Source organism: Pteropus medius, unplaced genomic scaffold, assembly GCF_902729225.1.
Source record: "Pteropus medius unplaced genomic scaffold, Ma_sr-lr_union100, whole genome shotgun sequence".
NCBI classification, from domain to species: domain Eukaryota; kingdom Metazoa; phylum Chordata; class Mammalia; order Chiroptera; family Pteropodidae; genus Pteropus; species Pteropus medius.
In genome coordinates this window covers 1,297,296-1,322,387 of record NW_024350927.1, presented here as the reverse complement: position 1 = coordinate 1,322,387, position 25,092 = coordinate 1,297,296, and the positions used below count along the sequence as shown (strand labels likewise).

At 57.4% G+C, this 25,092-nt stretch overlaps 1 protein-coding gene across 7 annotated transcripts in view; it reads left to right on the top strand.

The window, feature by feature from the left end:
• The window catches only part of ARHGEF10L (Rho guanine nucleotide exchange factor 10 like), a 127,573-nt gene that overhangs the window by 82,578 nt on the left and 19,903 nt on the right, over positions 1-25,092 (top strand). For all 7 annotated transcript variants that reach the window (XM_039842080.1, XM_039842078.1, XM_039842081.1 and 4 more), the window contains 5 exons: positions 5,909-6,030; positions 10,802-10,888; positions 11,712-11,944; positions 13,140-13,294; positions 19,665-19,813. In XM_039842080.1, coding sequence (XP_039698014.1) covers positions 5,909-6,030; positions 10,802-10,888; positions 11,712-11,944; positions 13,140-13,294; positions 19,665-19,813 — 746 coding nt within the window. The remainder of the gene's footprint in view (positions 1-5,908; positions 6,031-10,801; positions 10,889-11,711; positions 11,945-13,139; positions 13,295-19,664; positions 19,814-25,092) is intronic.

Sequence of the window (25,092 nt, the reverse complement as noted above, 5' to 3'; positions counted from 1 at the left end):
CAATAGCAGTGATCTTTTTGTTTTGTTTTATTTCTCATTTCTGTTTCTGCTGTGATCTTTTTATAGATAAATATGTATTTCCACTAGGTTCTGAGACATTTCAAGACAGAAATCAGGATTTTTGTCCATGTCTTTCATCAATGAAAAAAATATTTATCGAGTCTACAGTAATTTTAGGCATAGGGAAAAAAAAAACCAATGACAAAAATAGAAAGAGTCCTGCCCTCAAGGAACTTACAGTTTAAGAGGGGCAGGTGGACATTAGTGAGGAGCAATCAATAGGGGTAGAGCTGGGTGACGTGACTGGCACCGAGCCTGGGGCTTAGAACTGCTGTCAGAGAGGACCTTTGAGAAGGTGACACCCGAAGCCGTACGGAGATCCAGGCGAAATGATCCAGGCTTCAGAAGAGCTAGTGCAAAGGTCCTGAGGCGGCCAGAGCTGGCGAATGGGGCAGGTGGAGGGGAGGGGGCAGGTTGTCTAGAAAGCCAGGGTGAGATACATGGGACCCGTTCCGGGCGTGATGAGGAGCTGTGTGTTGTAGCATCGAGCGCCGGTCAGCGTCATGATGCGATTTCTATTTAAGCAGGTCACTTTGGCTGCCGGGCACAGAGGGCATGTGGCTGTTGGGGGAGGTCGTGGAGGGGAGGTTGTGGCTTTGGAGAAGCTGGGATCAGAGGCTTCTGCCCATTCGATTTCTTCCTGGATCTGGAGCTGACATTGCACACACCTCCGCTGGATGTTTCTGGGTGACCAAGAGGCCTGGGAAGGGCGGAGGGAGGATTGTAAGCAGAGGCTGTCCCCAGCCCTGGCAGAGGACTGTGGGAATTTTGGCCCGACGAAACGCTGAGTTGTTGGTTCCCCTGCCTGCCAGGTCTCGGGCCACACGCTGTCCTGTGCAGTATTTGCGTCCTGGGCAAGCGCCTGAGTCGTGTTTGTACACCTGCTGTAAAAGCAGGTTAAATCTCCTGTTTGAACCCCAGATGCTTTGCTGAGTGGGGCTTGGTGTCGGAGGGAGAGGAGCTGACTGATGTGAGTATCTCGGTTCTCAGCTGCCTGTGAAGATGCTCAGCCACCCTACATCCGTGCAGTTTCACTGCAGCAAAAGTTTTAATGGAACCAGAGTCATTTGAAATCTTATTTGAATGCCTGGGTTCCCCTGGGGCTTGAATAATTTGTTCTTTTTATTTTGCCAGTTTGTTTTTTTTATCTGCAATGGCTGGCGGGGAGGGAAAAATAACATGAGCCCGTTAGGAATAGAATATGTTAAAAAAATTTATTCACAAAGGATGTTATTCCTTTAATTTTTTTTTCTGCTGTATCTTCCTCTCTCCCTGACTACAGTGTGCCAAGATCATAATCCACCGAAGATTGAGAAAGGAGAGGGCTGGAGTCGGGGCACCTGGGATCCGGGAGGGGGTGTCAGTTCTGCCCCTTGGAAGGGCCGGGGTCCTGGGGAATCTGGGAACTCAGTTCATAGCATGGCCACTGTCATGCCGTGCAGACCCGGGAAAGGCAGGCTTCTCCCGGTCGTTTAGACGGAGCTCCAGGAGCTCTTTCTCCTGCTGTGTTTTGGAGTCTTAGTGCCAAGCAAAGTAGATCCAGGCTGCCTGAGTTCAGTTCCCTGCTCTGCTACTTACCAGCTCTGTGATCTCGGGCGACGAGTTAATTTCTAGATGCCCTGGATTTGCCATCAGAAAATGGGGATAATACCAGTGTCCCCCTCACAGGGCCCTTGCAAGCATAGATGGTGCATGGAGGGTGTCTGGGACGGCCAGTGGCTGGCATGTGGGTGTCTGCATCTCACAGATGGCCTAAGGTCACACAAGGTTTAGTGGCGAGCGGGGCCAGAATACCCTCCCACTTCTCTGCCAGTTAGGCTCCTGTTTGTCTGGGCTCTGGAAAAGGGTTGCAAGTAGAAGGCACCAGAGAAAGAAGAGGCGAGGTTGGGGGCTTCTGACCCTCCTGTGCCCTCCCCGCCCCCCCTCCAGTTCTCAAAGCTCAGTATCTCTGACCTATGCGCCCCTGGAGCCTCTTCCACCATGGCCTCCTGCTCCTACCTCCCAAGAAGACCTGGGCCTGGCAGGCTGCGGGCTAATCCCGTGCTCATGGGGACATATCCTTGCGGCTGCTGCCGGGGGGTCCTCCCTTGCCACCCTGACTTGGTTAGTTTTCCAGCTTAGTCCTCACAGTAATACCATCGTTCTTCCTAGCGATGGATCCAGTTATGGAGACCTGAGCACAGCCGAGGTGCACACTGAGCATGCTCTAACTCTCATCTCCTTTAACCCCCAGCCATCCCTGAGGTCGGCTCTTGGACCTGCCCGAGCCCTTGGCTGGAAGTGATGGGTCTGCCCCCCCAGGAGGGGGGCTGAGGTGGCTTTGGGGCATGACTTGGGCTTTACCCCAGCCGGCCTACCACGGCCACACACCTGGCCTCCCCAGACACCAGTATCTCTGTCTGCAGGGCAAGGGTGTTTGGAGGAGGTGTGTGCTGAGGTCCCACCAGACCCCTCAATGCTGGGAGGTGTGAGAGGGCCCTCAGAGTCAGCCTTGGGTTTGGGAAGGTAGAGGGGCAGCTGGGCTCTCCACTGGGGCAGCTGTGACCGAAAGGCACAGCGCTGGGACTGAGCACTGGAGGAGTTTGGGAGGCAGGTCGGGGCTGGAGGGGCAGGGCAGGCCAGCCACCCTCAAGCATAGTAATAGACGAGACTCTTAACCAGGTACAGGGATCATGACGCGTACTGTTTCTAGAGTGTCCGGTGTGTACCAGGCCTTATAGCTCTTAAGAGCTCCAAGTGGTCGGATTATTCCCCCATTCTCCAGATGAGGTGACGGGCCCAGAGAGGGTAAGTGTCCAGTGTGACACCGAGCTGGAGGCCGAGTTGGGACCTGCCAGGCCCCTTCTGGCACAGCCAGCCTGCTGCAGCTGGCAGGGCTGTTCTACAGGCTCGGAGGTGGCGGAGTGGAAGGGGACGTGGCCTCTTGCCCTGAGCTGTTCCCGCTGATCTCATGTCCAGTGGGTGCTGCAGAGCTGGGCGCCAAGTAAGCCCCCGCTTCATGTCAATTGGAAATCACAGCTTTGCTGTTGGTGCCAGTTCTTAATGTCACTTATCCCAAGCGAGCCTTCAATTTTCAGCCGCAACAGCCTTCTAATTTGGTCTCAGCCGCTTTGGTTTTGTGACAGGGACAATGGCAGTGGCAGATGGGAAGCAACCACTCCGTTTTCTTTTAACGTTCCCAGGCACAGGCAGGGAAGGCACCATCTGGAAGGAGAAGGTCAGATCATTAAAAAATATATATATACTAATAAATTACCGGGACTTGATGGGCTGTGGGTGGTTGGGGGGTGGAGCGGAAGGGAGCTCGGGGCGGGTTGGGTCATGTTCCCTGACTGAGCTCCAGGAGGCCGCCGGGTGAGGGGTCCGGTGCTCTGCCGGGCTCCCGTCAGGTAGTGGTGAGGGTCTGCGTGACTGTGAGCTCGAGAAGGGGGACGCACTCAAGTCTCACCCATCTTAATTTGCTGCCCAGGGGCTTGTCCAGGAACAGCGTAGCAGCGTGCTGTGAGCACCTACCAAAGAGACAGGTGCCGTGCCACAGCCTGGCCGGCGGTCTCGGCGATCACCCCCTGTGCTCACAGCATGCTGCTCAGCCCCTTGGCTCCTGAGCCCTGCCTTTGACTTAGGAAACTGTGAAGTGCGGTGCACGCATCTTTCTGTTACGGTGATGCCCACCCTCTGCTGTCGTTACCCTTTCCTTGATGGCCTCTCCTCCTCGCTGGCAGGGACCAGGTTTGATGTAACTCTGACTCCAGGGCCCAGTGGGATGGAGGCCCCGTCTGGGGAGTGAGCTCACCGCCCAGCGACTCTACCGCTTGAGGGAGTGGGGGCGGGCGCCGGAGCCCCCGCTGAAACAGCTCATCCGTGTAGGAACGCCTGACATTTGCGAACGTCCTTTAACTTCGCAAAGAACATCCACGCCTGCCACCTTATTCTGGCTTCTCTCGCTGTGACTGACACAGGCGCCACCCTTCTCTGGTGGCAGTGGAATCTTTTAAAAACCACTTGATTGGGGTATGATTGACATACAAAAACTGCACATTTTCAATGTATACAACTGGATGAGTTTGGAGATAAGTACACACCTGTGAACCCATCATCACAGTCTATGCCAAAACAAAGCCATCCCTTCCAAAAGTTTCTTCCTGCCCTCTTATTTATTATAATTTTTTGTGATAAGAACGCTTAACATAAGACCTACAGTCTCAGCAAAATTTTCAGTATAACATGGAATTGTTGGCTGTAGGTGCTATGCTTATGCCGTACAGACGATCTGTAGGGTTTAGTCATCTCGTACAACCCAAACTTTATGCCCTGTATTGATTTCTCTCATTTTCCCCTCCCTGATGGTGGCATTTCTCCAGTGCTTGCTCTGTGCTGGGTGGGAAGGCTCTGTCATGACAGTTTACTCGCCTCCCATTTCCAAAGCTTGAGGCACAGGCAGAGCCACCTCCTCATTGTCCAGCGTCACCATGTCCAGGGTCAGTCATGCCCAGGGGTGTCAGTGGGGGGCTGGTTGCTGGAATAGTGCCTGGGTTAGTGCAAAGAACCTGGGCTTTGAGTCAGACAGACCTTGGTCCCCATCTGGGCTTGGCCATCTAGGCATGCATGTGACCCGGTCAGCTTAATCCCTGAATGTCTGTCTTATCATCTGTCAAGTGAAAATCATCATCTAACCGTGCTTGGTTATGGTGAAAAGGAAGCCAGGGGACACGTGTGGAGCACTTAGCATGTGCCTGGCGTGTGGACACGGTGGGTGTGTCATAGCGGCGCCGTGTCCCCTGCTGTCAGGAGACCACGAAGGCAGTCGTCATATGCAATGACGTCGTATGGAGCATGAAGGACGGGCTCCTTAGCAGAGAGAACTTTCTGGGAGAGATGGTGGTTTACTCACTTGTTCACTTATTCATTCTTTCGACCCGCGTAACACTTATTCTGGACAGGTAGCCTGCCAGATGTCAGGGAGACAGTGGCGAACGACACAGCCCAGATCCTGCTGCCCTGCACTTACATTCTAGAGACGTATGGAGACAGGTCAAAAACGAGAAAGTGGACACCATGATTTTATATTGTGGTGAAAGCTATGCAAGTTTGGGTCTTTCCCCCTGGGAGGAGGGGGCCGCCGTAGCCAGGGTGTTCCGGAGGACTTCTTGGAGGTGGCAGTGTGTGAGGGAGCCCTGACCCATGTGAAGGAGCCACTGTGGAGAGGGCGGTTTAATGGATGCTGTTGAGTGCAGAGGTCCTGGAAATTTCAGGGGAGCTTCGAATGAAGCGGGAGAGCATCTTCTACTTCACCATCACCATCGCAGTCAGGTGTAAAAGCAGCTCGGCTGTGTCCTCACAGTCCCAAACCGTCTTGTTTGCCTGCTGGTTTGTGACCATCTTTCACCTCTAGAGGGTAAGGGCAAGGCGGCAGGGCCTGGGACGAGCTCAACATCTTAATGCCTTTGGAAATCCTTTTCTATCTATTATTTCACTGAATCCTCACAGTAACTGCAAGACAAAGGCATTTTTCAAAATCCCTGTTTCATAGAGGAAGAAATTGAAGCTCAGAGAGGTGGAACGATTTCCACAAGGTTGCTCAGCAAAAGGGCAGTCAAGCTGGGACTCAAGCCTCAGGCTTCCTGCCTCCTTGCCAGGGACCCATAGCCATGACCGTGGAGTGAGGCTGGGTTTCATCTTGCGTGGGCGGGAGTGGTGCTGGGGGGCAAGTGGCTGGGTCAGTCCAGGCCACCGTACAGGCCGGGCCTCTGCGGCCTGCGGTGTCTCCCTGGGCTTCCTGGGCCGCTCACTGCCCGCTTGGTCCTCGGTCCTTGGACGAGCTTCACCCACCTCCTTCCTCTTGCTGTAGGGGAGGAGAACCAGCCGGGCTGGCTATGCCTGGACGAGGACAAGAAGAGCAAAGCCCCGTTCTGGTGCCCGATCCTGGCCTGCTGCATCCCCGCCTTCTCCTCCCGGGGCCTCAGCCTGCAGGTGAGTGGAGCCGATCTAGCTGAGTCTGCTGCGAAGGTGGCTGTGGTTCCTTTTCTCTTGGGAGAACCAAAGTTTCCAGGCTGTGCCACAGCAGGAGAGGCCCGGGTTCCAGATCCAGCTTTTCACTTTCTTAGCAATAGAGCTGGTCAAGTCTTTTCGTTGGTCTAGGAGTCAGCTTTCTCACCAAAAAAGTTGGAGTAGATGCCTTCTGTGGGTCAAGTGAATGGAAAGTTCCATTGTTTTGAACTAACAAATAGCAATGATCTCATCAGTCGATGGCATGATTCTAACCCAGAAGATAGGCCGGAATATGCCCAAGGGGCTGTGCCAGACTTTGTGGGTTGGTCCCTTGGTGGGTTGGAGTCCGGTGGAAGCCAACTTTGGTGTGGGCGGGGGGAGGGGACAGGACATGCTCCATAGCCATCATGCATCCCCTTTATCAAGCACCTACAGAACTTTGTAAGTAGATGTTTCTAGATCTGTTTCTCAGGTAAGGACCCCCTAAGGCTCAGACAGATGACGTGACTTTCCAAAATGACACAGCCAATAAGGATGGGTCCAGGAATCGTAACCTCGCTCTGCCTAATTCTAACACCAGTGCTTTTCCCTCCACTGGTCACCTGTCCCTGATGTGCTGGCTAAGCTCACTCCTTTATCTGGAGCAGCTGCCGCCCATCTTCCTCCCAAGGAGGGGAGGTCATCTGCGCTTGGGGAGGGGAGAGCAAGCTTGGGACCTAGGCCCAGATAGGGAAGTCCCAGGAGACCAGCTGATTAGGCTGTAGATTGGGGCTCTAAGTAGCTGAAAGTACATACTGTTGAGATGTCAATTCATTCACTAATTCATTCATTCATTTGTCCATTCTGCATATAATTTTTGAGCACTTGCTGTGTGATAGACCCTGTGCTGGACACTGGGAATATAGTGGTAACCGAAATACACAACGTACCCTCGTGTAGTTTTCCGTCTAGAGGGGAGAGTCAGGCAAGACCCCGGCAAACAGAAAGAAATGGAAAAGAGCGACACGTGTTATAAGGAAAATAAATCGGATAGCTACAAAGATGGGGCCAACATAGCTAGGGGGTCAGAGAGGACCTCTTGGGGGAGCTGGCATTTAAACTGGGATCTGAATAGCAGGAAGGAGGAACCCCACGAACGCCCAGGGTCAAAATATCCCAAATAGACAACGCCAACACAGAGGCCCACGATGCGTGCAGCTGGGCAAGCTGGTGCGGCTGCCGGCATGGCCGTGGCTGGGCGAGCCAGGCGGAGAGGCCGGCGGTGAGGCCTGGGGGTGGGGGGTTGAGCTGGGCCGCACCCGCTTCGCAGCCCGGGTCCCGTTTGGGTTTCATTCTCAGAGCAACGAAAAGCTGAGGCTGGCTCTAAGCGGGGCACTGGCGCGGTCTGATTTATGTTCTGGAAAGATCATCTGATCCTTCCGGCTGTCGGGTGAGAGGACCGTGGACATGAAGCGGGCATGACGGGAGACCGAGAGAGCCACACAGCTTAGTACGGGGGCCCTGCCGAGACGCGGCGGGGCTGGCCGACAGACTTCGGGGTGGGGAATGGTCTCCGTCTTCCCTGAGGGCCTTCGGCCCTCTTGGGACTATAGGACTCTGGTCGTGCCCCCATAGGCCACACCCAGGTGGTGGAGTCACACACAGGCTGCTGCCCCAGGGCAGAAGAAGCCCCCACCCAAGCATGGAGCCGTCTGCCTGCTCACATCCGGGAGATGAGGGCCCCGGAAGCTCCTCATGTGGAGCTCTCGGGCCAGGGACATGCAGGCCGGAAGCGCCCTCAGTCCCCTCCAAAGCCCTCTGCCTGCCAAGGGAACCACGAGTCAGCGGGAGCAGTATGCCTCTGGAGCTCCTGAGGGACGTACCAGAGCCTGCGTGTCCCCATTTGCTGGTCCCTAAGATATCCTCCCACTGCCTGTGCCTGCCTCCCAGCCCGGACCAGACAGATGCGCCCCTCAGCACCTCGCTGGCAGCAGGTGAATTAGGGCCTTGGAATGCCAGCGCCTCATCTGGTTACCGTGGGAACAGATGTGAGCGTGTTGGCTGCTGCCTGGGGCCTCCCTCCCAGCGCACCACTTCTCCCGGGGCCTGGGCCCCGGGACCTGGGACCCTGGCTCTGCGACTGGCCTCGTGGGAGCCAGTGACCAAGGCTGCCCTCCAGGAAAGCCCGCTGGCCCTAGTCCCTGTCCCAGTGTAGGTGTGATCCGCGCTCATACTGCCAGCTGGGTGAGGGAGTGTGTTTGGGTCTTTCCCTCAAGGCAACAGGGACGCTGGGGGCTGAAGGAAGGAGCATTTCACAGTGCTGACGGGTGGCCAGTGGCCCCACACTGGTCCTTCTGACTCAAAGGAATTGGTTGGGAGAGGGAGAGAGTGTTGGCGCTGCCCTGCAGGTCCCGGCCGTGCGACATCAGCGATGCTGCGTCACCTCTCCGTGTCACAGCTGCATCGTCAGTGTGTAAATGGGGTGGCTGCAGCGGGTTCCAGTGAGGACTCAACGGCACGATCCAGGTCCAATGCGTCTGCTGCGTGGCATGTGCCCGGAGTTAAAGGAATTAAAGCAGATGACCGACGACATTTTAATCCCCAGGAAGGAAAGTCCATCGGTGTCTTTTGGGGGGGATTTCTGAAAGCCTGACTACTGAGGTGTCAGGAGGTTCTCCTTGGGTCCCCAAGTCCATCCAAACTGGAGGCCTGTCCCTGGAGGGCAAGGGGAGGGCCCAGCACAAAGCCATCCCTCCGTGGGCCAAGGTCCAGCCAAGAGGCCTGGGGACAGGGGTCTGGGGAGGGGGCAGGGGACCGCCCACTCTGAAGTGCTTTAAAATGCAAGTGCCTTGGGACGCCTGGGAGGTGGCTGTAGCCCAGACCCAGAGGGTCTACGGCCAGGCTCCGTAGGCCTCAGTGTGCTCGCCGAGCGGCCTCCGTCCGGGCTGACAGCCTCTGTCGGCCAGAGCTGTGTGCTGTTTGTGAGGGCCGTCACCGGACTGGCACAGGTGCTCATCTGTTACAGCCCCTCCCCTCACTCACAGGATTGTTTAGCTGACTGAGTGAGTTACTGCAGGTAAAGTGCTAGAACATGCCACAGGAAGTCCTTGGTGAGCAGAGGTTGCTACCGGGTGCCCAGCCCTGCGCCAGGTGTTTTATGTCCACCCTCCGTGGTCCCCAAGACCGTGAGGACTGTTCTGTGGGTCACCCAGCCGGTAGCTGCCTCTAACGCCTGCTCCTGCCAGCCTCACGCCGTCCCCCTCTGCACCGCGTGAGCACCTGGATTTGGGGGAGCCGGCTTCTTGGCACAGACAGGACGTCTGGGTCCAGGAGTCGTTTTGAGTTTTTGCCATCACCTTGGACTTGAGCACCGTTGACTCGGGATTGCCATGGGAACGCCTGAGCCAGGACTGCAGTCGCCCCGGCCCCACAGAGAGGACAGGAGCAGTGGCCCAGCAGAAAGGGCAGGGCACCCAGCTGGATGTGGCCAAAAGCAGAATGATGGGGAGCAGGGTCCTGGGGTGCGCAGGCAGCCTGGCAGCCAGCCAGGCAGAAGTGGGGTCCTGGAGTGCCGAGGCCTCCAGCATGGCCTCTGGGTAGAATTCAGCCAGAAGGGGCTCTGGGCCAGGAGTTGAAACTGAATTCCAATCCTGACTCCAACACTAACTTGCTGTGTGACCTTGAGACAGTCATGTCTCCCTCCCTTCTTTCCCAAAGTTCAAGTTCATTGACTCCTAAATAAGGGAGCTGGAGGAGGTGACCTCTTTGGGCCTCCTCACCTATGGCCATTAGAAATTTTGTTAGAATATTCCAACAGGGCCGGCTCTGGCCTGGGCCTTTGGCACCAGCAGAGGGCAGCACCTGCCTGGCAAAGGGTCAGTGGTGGCCACATTCCTCAGCGGGCCACCTTCAAACAGCCTCCACTCTGCCTCCTGCCCCTTCCATCTGCCTGGGGTTCCAGTAAGGCCCTTGAAAGGGCCAGGCCATCTCTTTGCATTGCTGTCCTGGCCAGAGAGACAGATTGGCAGGATTTAACTCGGGAAACAGGTCCCAAAGAGCCACCCAGCGTGGGTCTTAGGGAAGCAGTTGCAGGAGAAGCAAGCAGCTGGTAGCTCTGGGTGACAGCCCATTACAGCCGGAGCTCCAGGCCCCCACGGGCAGCCTGCCCAAGCCACCCGGCCCTCTGTCCTGGCGGGCCCGTCTGCAGGGTGGGTCTGATGATCTTGGAGTCTCTCCTCGATTGTACTTCTCTGGAGGCACCAGGAAGGCCAGGCAAGGACGTGGGCACAGGCCAGGCTCTTGTCCTATGCCTTCTCTGTGGCCTAGGGCAATCGCATGTCCTCTGTGGGCCTTGTTGTCCCCATTTGTAAAATAAAGGGAGGGGGCGGGTGTTTGTTAGTGGTTTTTAATAAATCTTAAGTGGCAGCTGCTCAGTTTGGAAAATCCTCAGGGAGCTCAGATATCATTCAGGCCGCTTCCAGCCAAAAGAGTCTAGGAGACCAAAGGTCAAAGGTCAAATGAAAGTGCATAGGAACCAAAGGTCAAAGACCAAAGGTCAAAGGTCAAATGAAAGTGCCTGGTGATCCTGGGAGACCTGGATCACTTTCCCGCCCTGCCCTTAGGGATTCTCATTTGGGGCCTAAACAGGGCCCAGGAATCTGCAGGTTTAATGACCTCTTCCCCACAGGTGGTTCAGAGAAGGTTCTGCTGCCTAATGTTGGCCTCTCCGGCACCTCCACACTTAACCCTGTGTGTGCCATCTCTGTCTCCACAGCTCGGGGCTCTGGTCCACAGTCCTGTCAGCTGTCCCCTGCTGGGCTTCTCGGCGGTCAGTACCTCCCTTCCACAGGGCTACCTCTGGGTGAGTAGCCGCAATGCCCAGCCAGGAATTCTGGCCTCAGGACAGGAGCAGGGAGCGTGGCATCTGGGTGGGGGGTAGGTGGTGGTGGTGCTGGAGAAAGCCATTTGCCTGCTGGCCCCCATTTTGTGCACTTTACCTGGTAAGGGCTTCCTGGGAACCTCTGTCCTGGACTCTGGGCTCACCTGGCAAAGCCTCACTCTATTCCAATAGGTGATGCCCCCATGCTCCTTGTGGTGCAGACTGAGCCCCACCATAGACACCCTGAGGTTCCAGCCTCACCACCCCTCTGGCCAGCCTCTAACTCCTCCTGCTTATTACGCCTGTGTCCAGGTGCTTGGCAGGAAACTCTGGTTTACCTTTCAGAGTCCAGCCCAAATGTCCCCTCTGAGAATAATTTGCTCTTCACTGTTTCTCCAGTATCTAGCACATGGTGCATCCATCCATCCATTCATCCGTCCATCCGTCCATCCATTCATATATTCATCCATCCCGCCATTCATTCAGCAACTATATTTTGAGTGCCTACCATGTACTAGACACTGAAGTAAAACAGTAAACAAGGCAAGAAGGACCTTTTAGAGGCAGAGTGTATGTTCACTATTTGTTGGCTGAAATTCACCCTAATGTCAAGGAAATAGAAAGCTGACTGGGTATCTAGTCTGCTTTAGTTCCTTACCTGGTTTCTTCGGGCCCTGAATCTAACTTGCTGCCATGGCAACTGGGGACAAGTAGAAGTTTGGGACAGGCCACTGGGAGGGCAGGAGCTCAGCTCTGCCTCTGCCCTCGTGTTTCCTCCTGACGGCCTCTCTGGTCTCTGCCCCAGGTCGGGGGCGGGCAGGAGGGCGCAGGGGGCCAGGTCGAGATCTTCTCCCTGAACCGGCCCTCGCCCCGCACGGTCAAGTCCTTCCCGCTGGCGGCCCCTGTGCTCTGCATGGAGTACATTCCGGAGCCCGAGGAGGAGGAGAATGGCGATGGAGACGGAGACGAGAGTCACACGGCTGCTGACCCCTCGGCCGCGGTGCATCCGACAATCTGCCTGGGGCTCCAGGATGGCAGGTGAGGGGCCTGAGGAGGTGCGCCCGAGACAGCCAGGGGCAGGGCTGGGCAGGCGGGCTGGGGGCTTTTCCTCAAGCTTTCCAGGTCAGCTTTTCGCCCACCAACTCCTGCTTGGGAGGAGGAAGGTGGCTCCGTTTCTTGTCTGTAAAGGGGGGTGGTTAGAATCCCCCTGATGCAGGGCCACTGTGAGGCTCCACGATGTAGGACGTGTGGGCCTTCAGTTCATTGAGCTGTCATTGAGCTGTCATTGAGCGTCCAGCCACCTGTGGCCTCAGCTCCCCTTGCAGAGAGGGCGAGGGTCCCGGGCGTGCCCAGGTCGTGAGATCCGCTGGCAGCGAGGCCTCCGCCAGTAACACGTGCCTCACAGCAGCCCTGTCGGGAAGTGTTTCCTGTTTCCCACCCAGGAAACTGAGGGAAGAGCAAAAGCTGACATAGGGAGGACCAGCTCAGGGACCCGAGAAGCTCCGTGAAGTCCGAGTCTGGGTCTGCAGCTCGGCGCCTAGGAGGGGCGAACACCGTTTTTGTTTTTAACGAGAAAATTTACATAACATAAAATTCATCATTTCAAAGTGTACAATTCAGTGACTTTCAGTGCATTCATGATGCTTGGCCATCACCACTGTATAGTTCTAGAACATTCTTATCACCCCAGAAACAAACCCTGTACCTACTCCTGGGAACCGCTGATCCGCTTGTCTCTGGATTTGTCTCCTCTGCACATTTCGTAGAAATGGAATCTCACAGGATGTGGCCTTTTGTGCTTGGCCCATTCTCACTCAGCCTAAGGTTTCCAGGTTCGTCCATGTAGCACGTGTCCGTGCTCCGTTCGTTTTGACGGCCGTCAGGTAGCCATCAGTGCCCCAGTTTTTGGGGAGGACCGAGGCTTGGCAGCCTGGGGTCAGTCATCTGGAAGGTGGCATGGCCGGCTTCGCTTTTGGGTCTGCGGACCCTGAAGAATGTTTTCTCAGCACCTTTGTCGTGCCGTCTGGAGCCCTCCTGTGTGCAGGGGCTGGGGAGGGCACCATCCTCAAAGGCCACTGTGGAGAAGTGTGAGCTCCCAAAGCTGGGGCGATGGCCTGGTCATACAGCAGGGACCCGCCCGAGCAGAGGGGAGCCCCAACCCTCTCCCCAGGAGGGTGTGCGGGGCAGTGGGTGGGTGGCGGGCTATGGGAGTCACTTGGGCCTCTTCCCACAGCATCCTGGTTTACAGCAGCGTGGACACGGGCACCCAGTGCCTGGCGACCTGTAGGAGCCCAGGCCTGCAGCCTGTGCTCTGCATCCGGCACAACCCCTTCTACTTGTTTGCCGGCCTGCAGGATGGGACCCTCGCCGCCTACCCTCGGACCAGCGGTGAGGATGCGGGGCTGGGGGCAGTGGGGGCAGCCCTGGGCACGAACCAGGAGCCGGATCCTGTCCCTGAGCGGTGTGGGAGGCAGGCCAGGGAGGCAGCTCAGACATGGAGTGGGGCATATAACAGCTGGGGGTGGGGGCTGGAGATGCCTGCTCCCCACTGGGGTCCCCACGGGAGTGGGGTGCTCACTACTGCACAGACAGTACCGCCCATTGGCAGGAGACTGTAGTGGATACGAGTAGGGATCCTAGGCTCAGACAGACCTGGCTTCAGGTCCAGGCTCTGCCCTGATGACAGCTGTGTCCCTTGGTGAGCGGCTTCTCTTTACGCCTCGGTCTCCTCATCCCTAAAATGAAAATAATGGTAGAACCGTTTGTGCGTGGGCACTGGGCACTGGCAGGTTAAACAACCCAGTGAAGGAAAGCACAGGGCCTGGCACAGCGAGTGCCTAGTGGAGTCAAGCATTTCAGTCTCTATTATCGTATCGAGCCATCGATGGCACAGCTGATAACGTCTGGAGAGCAAGGCTAACAGTGTTTGAGCTGCTATGTTCCAGGAACCTGGAAAAGTGCTTAATGTTTGCCCATTATCTTAATTGTCACCACAGCCCTTGAGAATTGCCTCCTCTCTACGGACCCGATGCTGAGACTAAGGGAGGGGATACGGCTTGTCCACAGCCACATATGTGCTGTGGCCGCCTGTCCCCTGGGGTTTGTTCGGCTCCCAGTTTGATGATGGTGAGGGATGGGTGGAGAGGGTCGCTGCTCCCCGGTGCCCCCCGGAGCGGGCTGGAGGGTCTGAAGCCCTGTGGCCGCCCCCCGCCGTTCCCCTCCCTCTCTTCCCCACGAGCCTCTAATTGCTGCGTCATCACAGCCTGTTGCAGGGTTATAAACGGGTATTTGTACTGAGCTGTTTTTTTTTGCCACTTGGCACTGTGTTGGTATTTTTAATTAGCTTTTGATAAGGCATTTATAGTTTTTAATTAAAGGGGGAAGAGGGAGGGAAAAAATTCCTCTCACCGTCAGAGCGTGAGTGTGAATGTAAACATGGGCTCAGATCTTCGGAGATTAGACAAGGGGACCAGAGGGACCTGCACCCCGGTCCCCGCTGAGCACTGCGAGCCCCGTCTGGCCGCAGTCTGGCCCTCTCGTCCCCAGTTCGGGCTGCCTTTGGCCCTTCCCCTCTCGGTTCCTGACTTGTCAGGCTGCGGGGAGCAGAGGGGGTCTGTGAGTTTGCTGGAGCTGCCCTAACAAAGTGTCACTGACTGAGTAGTTTAAATGACACAAATTTATCGCCTCACGGGTCTGGAGGGTAGGAGTCCAGGATCAGGGGGGTGTCAGGGCCACGCTACCTCGGAAGGTGCCCGGGAAGGACCTGTCCCAGGCCCGTGCCCCAGCTGCCGGCAGTCCCTCGGCTTGTGGCAGCATGACTCCAGTCTCCACATGGTGTTCTTGTAAATAGTGACACCAGTCATTGGATTAGGGGCCCACCCTACTCCAGTAGGACCTCATCTGCAACAACCCGACCCAGATAAGGTCACATGCTGGTTGTGGGAGTTAGGACTTCAACGTGTGAATTTTTAGGGGGCACAATTCAACCCATAGGGGGTTTTGTATGTAACTATTGGCTTTCAGCCTGGGGTTGGGAAATGGTAGTTTGTCAGCCAGAAGGACCATTGGGCACCATTGAACTCCACACCCTCATTTTCCAGGTGGGAAGGGACTCTCCAAAGTCTTAGAGGTGAACTGAGACCTGAACTCAAATGTCCTCTCTCTGGGCCTAGAGCCCTCTCCAGACGGAAGGGGGCAGAGCTAGAGGCCGACTGGCCTGGAGGAGAAGGTCGAGATGCTCCACCAGCTTTCCTGTCTTGCCAATGTTTGTCCACCAAATATTTACTAAGCACCTACTATGCACCATGGGTTCAGTGGCCAGCAAAACAGATGTGACCCTGCCCTTGTAGAGTTTATAGAGGGAGTCAGAATTAGTCACGTGAACAAACAGGGAGCTTATGATCATGCTGAGGGTCCTAAGGGAGGGAACAGATGTCATGTGAGAGCCTGACCGTTCTGGGCGTGGGGCGGGCTGGTCGGTGAAGGTCTCTCCAAGGAGCAGGATCCTGAAGCTGAGTCCCACAATGGCCAGGCAACTGAAGAGTCGAGTAAACGGTGTTCTTGGCAGAGGGACCAGCACGTGCAAAGGCCTGGCGGCAGGAGAGGGGTCATTCTGGTGGGGGGCCCAGAGAGGAGGCTGTCTTGCTGGGCTGTAGACAGAGGGGGAAACAGTATGAGGCAAGGTCTGGGGGCAGACCTGTGGGTTCGTCTCAGTTGACGGGAAGTAGATAGAAGTGTTGGAAGTGGCTGAGCACTGTGCCTGCTCTGGCTGGGAGACAAGAGGCAGGAGACTGGCTGGGAGGCTGGGAGGCTGCCGCAGCCAGCCGGGCAGGTGAGTCTGGGTCACTCTCTCCTCCTGAGCCCACCGTCAGTGCCTTTGGTTTGGCTTTGGCCAGGGAGGCCTCTGGGAGGGTGGGGGGCGGGGACTTGCCTGGTGCCTCCCCCTCCTGTGGTGTCCTCCGGAAGTGGCCAGGGCAGGAAGGGAGACTCTTAGGACCTGCACACAGTGCGGGGTGGGGGCGATTCCTCCCCATCGCCTTTTTCCGGGGCTGCGTGTGTCTGGCTCTGGAATCATCAGCCTGGCCCCTGACCCAGCTGTGTGACCTCCTCCAGACTCACCAAGGCCTTGGCTATGCCTAGATACCCCACCCCACCCCGGCCCCAGAGCCCTGGGCCTGCAGATCCCCCCTCTGGCACCCCTGGTGGCCTGGAGGGTCTGGGAAATTGAATAATCCAGACCCTTATCCTGGACTCCCAGTGGGTATTTGATATTTGTCAGTATTTATAGTGACCGGTTTCTGTCCTGCCTGAGTTTGGCTGAGACCAAGACTGGATAAAACTGGCAGTTCTGGCTCGTGGCAAGAGGGCAGGACCAGAAATATTAAGTAAAATGGGCAGAAACCAGCCTGCAGTTTGCCCGAGTCCTGATGGACCTGTGGAATCAGCAGCTGAGAGATGGCTGTAAGGAATTGGAGGTCACCAGGCCACTTGGAGTCCCAGGCTATCAGGACCACAGGGTCCTTAGAGTCCAAATTCTAGCTGACGGATGGGGAAACCAAGGCCAAGAACAGTCTGGCCATGGTGTCAATCTGCCCTCAGAAACCTCTGCTCATCTGCATTCTACACTCATTCATTCTCTTGTTCATTCATTTCGCTCACTCAGCAAATATGTCTTCAATGCCCATGAGGTGCCAGGCACTGAGCAGGACATGGAGACCCAGAGGGGAGCTGGGGGCCACTGTCCCTGCCCAGTCCTGTGTGTGAGCAGAGCTGCCTCCCCCCATCTCTGAGCAGGCACGGGAGTGTGACCAGGCCTGGGCGCAGGTGTGGGAATGTCCCTGGTTCCATGCTGGGGACGTGGGCCAGGGTCACTTCCTGGAGGAGCCAGATGATGGAATTGTAAGGGAATGGGCTGGGGAGGCAGGCAGCCTGGAGTCGAGACCCAGCTGTGAGATTGGGCTTGTTGCTTCACCTTTTAGAGCCTCAGTTTCCTCACCTGTAAAATGGGGGTGAAGGCAGCCCAGATGCACAGAGTGGTTTGTGAAGACCAGGTACGATCCGTCACACAGGTGCCTGGATGGGCCCTGGAGTGTAGACTTGTGCTCATTACCGCCCATCTAAATGGCCGTTACTGGTGTTATTACCGACCGGCCACAGGCTGCCCTTTGGGCTCCTCTTGGTCTTGGTGACTTTCACTCTGTGTGCTGCCTTCTGGCTCCAGCTGGATCTGGACCCCCGAGGAAGATCTGCAGGCCGGGGGAGGAAGGCCGCCACTCCTGAAGGAGCCATTGCTGGGCCAGGGCCTTCATCTCCGTCCGGCAGCGTGAGGGCTGGTGCCAGACCCAGATGAGTAGGATGTCACACCGTGAGCGTGTGTGTCTGAGTGTGAGTGTGTGAGTGTGTGAGTGTGTACGTATGTTCCAGAACACGTCGCGTGTAGCTGAAGCCACTGGAGGGGAAGGAGTGAGGAGGAGGGGGTGGATCCCCGACCAGGCCGCGGGGGGCTGGCCCTGCCCGGAGCTCAGAGTGCTTGTGTTTAAAACCTTAGAACTGTAGCCCGTGAGGGCTGGGGAGGACCTTAGAGGTTCCGTCCCCTGGAGGTGCAGACGGGGAAACTGAGTCCCAGCAAGGGGACTCTTGTCTGGTGTCCTTTTTGATATAGCAATATCGGTATTAAATTTTATCAGTTATCCTTCTGTCCCAGAGCCTGGACTTTTTGGAGGGTTTCTGGAGGGTTTCTGGAGATGCCCAGCAAGTGGAGGGGTGGTCGGTGCGCACCTGATCCTCAGGGGTGGCAGGCTCTAGCCCCTACCCCATGTAGCCACGGCCATGCTGTTCCAGGAAAGGGCAGGGCAGAGATTGCAGGTAGTCATCACTGCTGTGCACAGGACAGAGCCCCCATTTTTCACTTTTCGGGATGTCATCCCAGTATCTCCAGGTATTTCCTGGGGAGAGGGTCCCAGTCCCCACCTGAGCCGTAGTGGCGGGAGCTCCAGGTTTCGGCTACAGGCACTACTCATCTATGGCCACTGGGGGGCGCTCAAAGCCTTGCATTTTTGTGGCTCTGGCGTTCTGGAGAAGGTCAGCGTCCCTCACGGAAGCTTGGCCGCCTTGTGGTCACTCGCCCTTCCTGGACTCTAGTTATGGCCCCAGAGCCCTTTGGAAACTCTGAGAACCTGAGAGGGCAGCAGGGGTCAGGGCAGGAGGCTACGGCCAGAGTCAGCGGAATTCCAGTCCTGCTTGGCCCGTCACCCCTTGGGGGTCTCAGCTCTCTGGGTCTCTGTTATTGCAATAGTCAAGTGGATTCAACACCTTCTTCCACAGACTGTTGTGTGGTGGGAAATGACACCAAACAGTAGGAGCTGATGAGTGCCGGGCACATTCGGGCTGGCTATTTAAATTCCCAGCATCTCCGTTTCTTCAGTTGTAAAACAGGATTAAGAATAGAACGCACAGGCTGGGAGTGAAGGAAGTAAGTAATTCATGAAGAGAGTGCCTGGCATGCAGGTATATAATTGTAGGTAGCCACGGCTGTCAGCTCTCCTTACTGTGCGCCAGCCCTGTGCCAAACAGTCCACGTTTCATTTGACCCCCGAAGCATCCCGTGAGGTGCAGGCACGGCTGTCATGCCCGTTTTACAGAGGAGGAAACTGAGGCTCGGAGGAAACTGTCCTCATTCATGCAGAGGTTTAGAGGCTGCAGCTGGGATTCTGGCTCAGCTGCTTCCCACGTGCATGGGCTGGAAAGAATGGGCGTGTATTTGGGAGGGGGGATTCCTACGCCCCTCCTAGCTGAGCCGGGAGTCTGCCCACTTTAAGTAGGACAGAGGGTGGGAGGAGAACCTATTTTACAGGCAGGGAGGATAGGGAGGGTGGGGAAAGCCTGGGGGTGGGGTGCAGAGGTGGTGGGGAAGCTGGTGTGTCCTCTGTAGCAGGGGCCCCCAAACCTCGGGTCGTGGACTGGTACTGGTCTGTGGCCTGTTAGGAACTGGGCTGCACAGCAGGAGGTGAGCGGCGGGCCAGCAAGTGAAGCTCCATCTGTATCTGCAGCCGCTCCCCGGCGCTAGCATCACCGCCTCAGCTCCACCTCAGATCAGCAGGCATTAGATTCTCATAGGGGCACCGGTCCCTGTTGCCAAAAAGGGTGGGAACCATCACTCAGAGGACTCTTTGCCATGCCCCAGGCAGTGGCTTTCACATACCCTGGTGGCCCCTCCAGCTCTGTGGACAGCATGGCTCCATCACGCCATCAGCCCCTGGCTCAGAGGGAGGGTCTGTGAGGGGACAGCTTTGCCCTCTTCCCAGGGACCCGGTGGAGGGAGTGTGGGGGTGGCTGGCACTGGCAGGCCAGCGGCAGGCTCCGTCCTGCCTCCCAGGCCCAGCTGCTCCTGCCTGTCTTTCCGAGGTGTGCCCCCACTTCCTCCTCAACCTCATTTCCCACCTGGCACCCCGGCAGGACAGGGCAGCCACTGGGGTTCTGTGTGGCTCGAGAGAAAAACCAGTCTCAGTGAACACTGCTCTCGGCCTGTCCGGAGGTGAGCCCGCATCGCTGGGCGGGCAGGTGAGAGCCTCGCTCAGTGCCAGGCCAGGTCCTCTGGTTCGTTCTGTCATAGGGGTGGGACACAGATGAAGGCAGCTGGGAACAGCCACCATCCCCCTGGGAGGAAGGAGGGGGGCCCGGCTGGGCCCCCACTGCGGGCTGTGGGTCCCGAGGGTCGAGGAGCCCTGGGCCCTGACCTGCTCTCCCTCTTTCTCTCCAGGAGATGTCCCCTGGGACCTGGAGAGCCCGCCCATGTGCCTGACTGTGGGGCCAGGGCCCATCCGCACCCTGCTGAGCCTGGAGGATACTGTGTGGGCCAGCTGTGGGCCCCGGGTCACCGTCATGGATGCCACCAGCCTGCAGACTCAGGTACTGGCCTTTCCTGGTGGCTTGTGGGGTCCTCGGCCGGGCACCCCTTGCTGACTCTTCTTACCCTCTACCTGGCACTGCTCTCTGCTCTCATGTGTGTCTCAAGGAGCAGTCAGAGTTTGTCAGGAAGCAGAGGGGACCCATGATCCCCACTGGGCCCAGCCCTTTGCCCCCACCCCTCTGCCCCCACACACATCCCCGGGGCTGCCATGAGGGGAAGGGTCCAGACTGCACCAGGCTGTGAGCCGCACCCTGGCTGTGTCCGTTGCTGCCCGTGGAGGTGGAGCTGGGGCCCCTGCCCTCGCACTGGCGTCTCGGACACAGCTGTGTCGAGGAGATGGCCAGTGGGGACACAGCGGTCCTGGAGGCTGGGCTCTTTAAACAGCATGGAGGTGGAGGCTGCTGGGTTCTGCCTTGCCCTGTGGCGAGCACTGCCCATGCCTTGGCCCCTAGGACGAGGGCCTGGTCCCAGGGGCTTGTTTCTGGCTCAGCCTGGGTGCACACTGCCACTGGCTGCCAGCATTACCCACCCCGCCTCACTTTATCTGTAAAGTGGGGTGATGCTAGCACTGTGTAGAGCTACCTAGAGCAGTGAACGAAAGTGTTTATGCAAAAGGACTGACATGAAGTAAGTGTTTGGTGCGCGTTAGTTATCATTGTAATTATCTGCCTAACTTAGATCCCGTTGCTGTCTGGATATGCGGTTTATTTGGAAAACCAAGTTGCTTCCTCAGAGTCGGTGTCAGCGGGTGTGGGGCGTGTGTCCACATTGTATTCCTGCCAACAGCCGTCCTAGGCGTGGGAGACACGTGGACGGGGCGGATGGCAGGGGCCTGGCCGGCCCAGCTCTCCTCCGGTTCTGCCCCTCGCCAGCCGCCGTGCAGCCCTGCCTGGGCCCCGCACCTCAGCTCTGGCCTGACCTAATGGCCACCGCGCTCCAGCAAGAGGCCGCGATGATTTAAGATTAGTTCTGGACCAGCTGCTCTTACAAAGAGGATCGATAGGGCCTTTCACCTGCTTTGCACAGCATGGAGGGTGTCAGGGGAGCTCTGGGAGCGGGGAGGCGTGTGGAGGAAGGGGAGGCCCCACCGCGGGAACGGGGAAGCACGTGCCCGTGCTGCAGCCAGGGAGACTGAAAAGTTTGTGTGGGCAGCTCGCCTTCCGGGCACCCCGGGCACCGTGACAACGTGATCGCCATGCATACTTAGTAAAGCTGCGCTCCACTGCTGCTTGGCATAGAGAGGAAGCCGCCTGCCCTCGCGCCGGGCTCCAGAAACGGCTGCTGCCGATGAGCCCCGGCCTGCATGGCCACTCCACGCTTGTCCTGTCCTGGTGCCCTGCACGGCCAGCCAGGCGCGAGGATCAGCCTGGAGACGGGGCTGCTGTTCGGGCCGCGGTGGTCCCTGACCGTGAGCTTAGGACCCAGCACCTGCGGGCAAGGGCCGACATGCCCCCTCGGCAGCAGCATGCGCCGCCTTCTAGCAAGTCCTCCCCCAGGCTCCAGAAAACCCCTCTGCGGATCCGAGATGCTTAGAGCTACTCCGTGCTCTAAGCCGGGTGGAAGGTGCTGTTGGCCACGGGTGTGGCTAGTGTGGCTCTGGCCCAAATGAGAACATGTGAGGTTAATCTAGGGACTGTGTCAACTCCAGGGAGCCTTCCCTGGTTCCTCCCATCCCCAGGAAGTGATGTTAACCAACATATGTTGGGTACTTAGTGTTGAGCAGGTATGGGTTTCAGTACTTTGCATGGATTAATCCTCCAATCGCCCTGTGAAATGAGTACTATTATCATCCCCACTTTACAGGGGAGGAAACGGAGGTCCAGAGAGGCTAAGTGACTTACCCAAGGTCACACAGCTAGGAGGAGGCCAGGTTGGGATCCGAGCACAGGCATTCAATAGCTGAGTCTGCTCTTAACCTTGGTGTCGGCGGCCTGGGTAGGCAGAAGGCTGTCTCCTTTGGGCCGCATTGTGCCCCACAGGCTCTGTCCTGTCACATGTGACTCTTGGGGACTCTTATTTGTTCACATACCTGTGTTTTCCATCAACATGTCGTCTGGGCTTAGCATGGCTCCCCGTTCACGTCGTTTCCCCGGTGTCTGTCTAGCTCACGTAGCTCACATGGCAGGCACACTGAGCGAAGACTTGTATACGGACACGTGGCATCCGGTGTCCAGGTCCTCGTGTAGGGTGCTGGAGGAGTGGACATGAGAAAGACCTGATCTCGGCAGCTCGAGAGCTTAAAGTCCAGTGTGGGAGCAGACCCGGAATGGCCAGCGTCGGCCAGTGTCAGCCACCCCTGGCGGTGGGGGCACGCCCAGGCTCGGTGGGAACTCAGGGAAGGCCAAAGCGTGTCAGCTGGCCAGACCCAGCTGGAGGAGGGACAGGGACAGGGGAGGTGCTGGGAGGGCAGGATCCTTGAGCGAGGCTGGACACTGACGGCCGAGGGAAGAGGGAATGGGGAGGATGTTTCTGTAGAGAGAACTCCACAAAGCCCCGGCCAGAGACAGCCTGGGGTGTGGGACGTTGGCTGGGGTGCATAGCTCCCCAGGGAGGGGCCTTTGAGCCAGGCTCAACCTGGGCTGTCTCCATTAGGCCCGCTTGGCCCCTGCCAGCCACCCCTGACCTTGCCGAGCCTGTTCCCCTTGGAGCCAGAGCCTGCAGTCTGTCTCTGGGTTTGACGCTAGCCCACCAACTGCTTGTTCAGCTCCTTGATCCCAGCGGAGGCAGCAGCGAGGCTGTTAAATAATAATGTAGCTCGCCAGGGCCTGTGTCAACACCGCATCCTCCGTGTTCATTATCTAGATCGCCACCTTCAAAGTCTAATCCAGTCTTCTGGAGTTCATTTTAACTGATCGCTGGAGGGGAAAACCAGCTGTGGGATGATTGTTGCATCTTAATTTAAAAAAAAAAACATATTGGGGACAGGTCGATGGGAGGCCTGTGGCGTGTGAGGTACGCTCTGCCGAGTGGGGGAGGCCTGCATGCCAGGCAGGTCTGTTCTCTGACATCGCGTGGGCTGGGGTCTCCGTCGCCCCTGCTTGTGGGGGGGCTGGCGGTTGTGGAGGCTGGGCTGGGCCGCGAGTGTGCTTCACGTGATTGGGGTCTCACGTCGCTGCAGAGAGATCAGTGGGCCCTTACAGATGGGCAAGCGGACCGGAAGGCAGGCCTTTGACCTGTGGTCTGTGGCCTCCGCTCCCCAGCCACGCTGGCCCCTTCGTTGGTCTCCGAATGTGCCAAGCTCCTCTCCACCAGCAGGCTTGTGCCTCTGCTGTTCCCCTGCTTGGAACACCATTCCCACAGCTTCCCTTGGGTAACCGCTCCTTTCCATCGCTCAGGTCTCAGCTCAGCTGCCCCCTCAGTGGCATCTGCTCTGACAGCTCCATCAGAGTCACCTTTGCTTCCGGTCCCAGTCTTGACACACCCTTGGCCTTTATTGTCATCAGAGCACTGGTCACGTTCAGAAATTCCCTCCTGGGCTGTTATCTGTTGGCCCCCACTGGGCCGTAAACAGGCGAAAACAGGGCCCGGTCTGTCTTGCTTCCTGGCGTGTCCCAGGGCCGGGCCCAGCACTGCCCCTCAGCCAGCGTTGGCGGGTGCCCTTCCTCTGTAGGGCAGGCACCCAGGTGGGGCTGGTGGGGTTGTGCCACGAGGTTGTACCTGTTCTCTCTAGGCAGACAGGTGAAAATCTGGGCAGGAGGCGGCTCAGGGCACCTGGGCCAGCTACAGGTGTCCAGGAGGGACGGCCTTCCAAGAAGCGGGGCAGAGGTCACACCCAGAGACGACGGGAAGGAATTTGGGTAAAGGGCTGGGCAGAGGGTCTTGTGACCGGGACGGCTGGGTCCTGCTCAATGGTGGCAGAGTGATTGGGGCAGGTGGGACATATGTGGGTGTGTCACACAGAGGTCCCACCTCTGACCTGCCCCCACTGCAGCCAGCCTTGAGTTGTTTCCATGGCAACCCCTGTTCCCCAGAGCCTCCTTGGTACAGCTGCAGAAGCAGGGGGTGAGGCTCGCTGCCCCGCCCGGAAAGTGCCAGAACGCAGGGCAAATCGTGCCCTGTCTGGGCACCGGGCCTGGCTCCCGCCTGCGGGCTAATCGGGGCAACCGTCTTGCATTAGACCCCGGCTCCCCCACCCTCGGAAAAGCCTGTCTGGACTCCCTGCCTCTCCCGACACACACGGCCTGGGTCACAACCCTGGGGCCCGCTGCTGCGGCACAGGCCGTTCTCATAGCCCTGGTCACAGCTGCGTGTTGATGTCTTGGGGACGGTTATCAGATTACCTGTCTGTGGGGCAGGACACGCCTGCTTGGCTCCCACTGTGCCCACTACCTGCTGGTGCCGAGACCCGGCCGACACGCAGTTGGTGCTCAGGGAAGGGCCCTGAAGGACGGATGGCTTTTCCCTTAGGGAACTGGGCTCCGTCTGTGGTGGGCCCACTAACTGTGGAAGGGAGATGTGGGTAGGGCGCCCGCAGAACAGCTGACCCAGGGCTTGATTTTGACGGGCTTCCGAGCTCGGCGCCAAGCACGTGAAGGGCTTCCCAAAGCTGGTGATGCCGGCAGCCGCCGCCCCCTGGTCCCGGACGCTGGCCTCCGGGGCCGGCCCCGACGCCGTCCATCACTGAGCGTACCAGATGAGAAACCTCTTGGGTTCTTGGACACCGGCGGCCTTCAGATTTCCCCCTGCCCATCCCCATGCACACCCACCTTCCCCACCCTTAATTTTCACGTTTAGTGCCCAAACTTAGTTTGCATATATTAGCTGTTGTAAATCTATCATAACAGTGTGACGCGGCATGAATAATGCATCACTGGGCTGTATTAGTTTTCTGTCTCCTATCTTATTTATGACACGAAACGGGTGAGAATTTGCAAAAAGCAAAATCCAGGCGCAGGGCTTCTTGGGTAATGGTATGCAAATTGGCGTGAGGGCTGAAACATTCACCAAGTCCTCGGGTTCGGGGAGCCGCGAAGCCGGGGCCCCGTGCTGGGGCCCCCTGAGCCTGTGGGTTGCGGTCACGTCACTCCACGGAGTCATCTCAGTTCAGGAGTTTTGCCGTAATTTTGTTTTGCGTGCCACTGTTATTGTTGTCATCCTGTCTTTTTTTTCACATTACGAGTTGGCAGGTGAAATGAGAAATTGGTTTTCTAAAGGTTGTGGAGACTTCCCCGGAGGCTCCGACCGTAGCAGGTTCCAGAAGGGTGAGCGATTCCCAGCAGCAGGGAGAACTGAGGTTCGACGTTCAGAACAACTTCCTCTCAGGAAGCCTAGGAAGGGT